Below are 1618 nucleotides of genomic sequence, written 5' to 3'. Positions count from 1 at the left end.
CAGCCCAGTGAGACAGACCTTCCCTGGGGGCCTGCTCAGCTGCTTCCCTGCTCCTAGATCAGGGCTGAGAAAGCTTTCTAGTTGTTTGGTGGGGATTTGGGAAGACATTGAGAGGGTGCCTTCCTCAGTCCGCCATCTTGGCACCTGAACAGCCTTCAAAATTGGAGAGAGGCCAAAATAGGCTTTCAAGGGAACAACAGAATGGAAGGAATGAGAGGGGAACATTGGAGGGAGGGAGGGAGGGTGCAGATGAAGGCCTGGGGAGGGGCATGGAGCCTTAAAGGGGCAGGGTCAGAGAGGGGGAAGGGGCTGCCCAGGCAGAAGAGCAGGGAGGGAGGAGGGGAGGAAGGAGCCTGAGGGAGAAGCTGTCTCTGTCCTGTGTTCACCAGGCCCCTCTGGAGCCCAGAGGGGAGGGCACAGAGGGAGCACAGCCTGGGGGGTTTTTGTCTCACTTCCCCATCAGTCTGGGTCACTGTGAGCACCATTACTATATCCATGCTGACAGTAATAATCAGCCTCATCCTCAGCGTGGAGCCCAGAGATGCTCAGGGTGGCCGTGTTCCCTGACTTGGAGCCAGAGAATTGGGAAGGGATCCCCGAGGGCCTCTTGCTATTTTCATAAATCATCAGCTTAGGGGCCTGGCCAGGTTTCTGCTGGTACCAGCATACATAGCTACCACTAACTCCATCCCCAGCACAGGAGATGGAGGCCGTCTCTCCCAGGCCTTTGGACACTGAAGGTGGCTGAGTCAGCACATAGGAGGCCCCAGAACCTGCAAGGACAGGAAAGAAGACATTGGTCAGAGGCAGGGGCCTCTCTCCCAAGGGGATGCTGGCCCCTCAAGCAGCTTCAGCATGAGCTCAGGGCAGGCTTGGCCTGAGACATTGTGGGGCCTGAGTCACAGGGAAGAGTCCCTGGGAAGCCTCACCTGTGTAGACAGTCAGGAGTGAGAAGAGCAGAGAGATCCAGGCCATGGTCAAGGTTCCTCCCAGAGCTCACTGTCATGAGGCTCCCCAGCTGGGCTGGGCTCCCCTAGGGCTCTCTTAAGACCAGCCCAGGCCCTGCAGGGAGGAAGGCCCCACATGCAAATCTGCTCCTGCTCTGGATCCCTGAAGGAGGGGCCTCAGGTGAGGCCTGACTGAGCCTGTGGGCTCCTGGGGCAGAGGGGGAAGGCCCTTCTTCTGGCAGGGGAGTGTCATCATGGCCCTGAGGTCATTTCCGACTCTGTGATTCTGGGATTCTGGGGGTCAGGCTCATTCCCCCCCAGGCTCTGTGTCTGATCCTTGTCAGTGTCACTGAACTGCTTTTTCCTCCTGGACCTTCCCTGTGCACTGGGGCCTTCTTCCCATGGGCCATCCCTCCACCATGTTGCCCCCTCCTCCCCTTGGTGAGTTCCCCCCGGATCTTCTTGGGGACAGCCAGGCTTCATTCCCCTCCAGCTGTGCCTGTGACTCTGGAGGCTTCAGAGACACTCTGGGATGGTGACTTCTCTCCCCCATCACTGTGAGCCCCTTTCATTGACTGTCTTCCCCTCTTAGAATGTAAGCTCCATGGGGGAAGGATCTGTCCATTTCTTTCCATTGGAATCCCCTGTACTTAGTATAGTCCTTTTACACG

The 1618-nt window shown here is 57.7% G+C and overlaps 1 gene segment (V, D, J or C); it reads right to left on the bottom strand.

The window, feature by feature from the left end:
* Positions 1-444: 444 nt before the first annotated feature.
* On the bottom strand, positions 445-1042 carry LOC114031670. The segment is given in 2 exon segments: positions 445-773; positions 930-1042. Coding segments are annotated over 2 exon segments (360 nt in total).
* Between the last annotated feature and the right edge of the window lie 576 nt (positions 1043-1618).

This window comes from Vombatus ursinus, unplaced genomic scaffold (assembly GCF_900497805.2).
Source record: "Vombatus ursinus unplaced genomic scaffold, bare-nosed wombat genome assembly UNPS02015215.1, whole genome shotgun sequence".
Classification (NCBI taxonomy): domain Eukaryota; kingdom Metazoa; phylum Chordata; class Mammalia; order Diprotodontia; family Vombatidae; genus Vombatus; species Vombatus ursinus.
The sequence above is the reverse complement of the archived record's forward strand: the minus strand, read 5'-3'. Positions and strand labels throughout refer to the sequence as shown.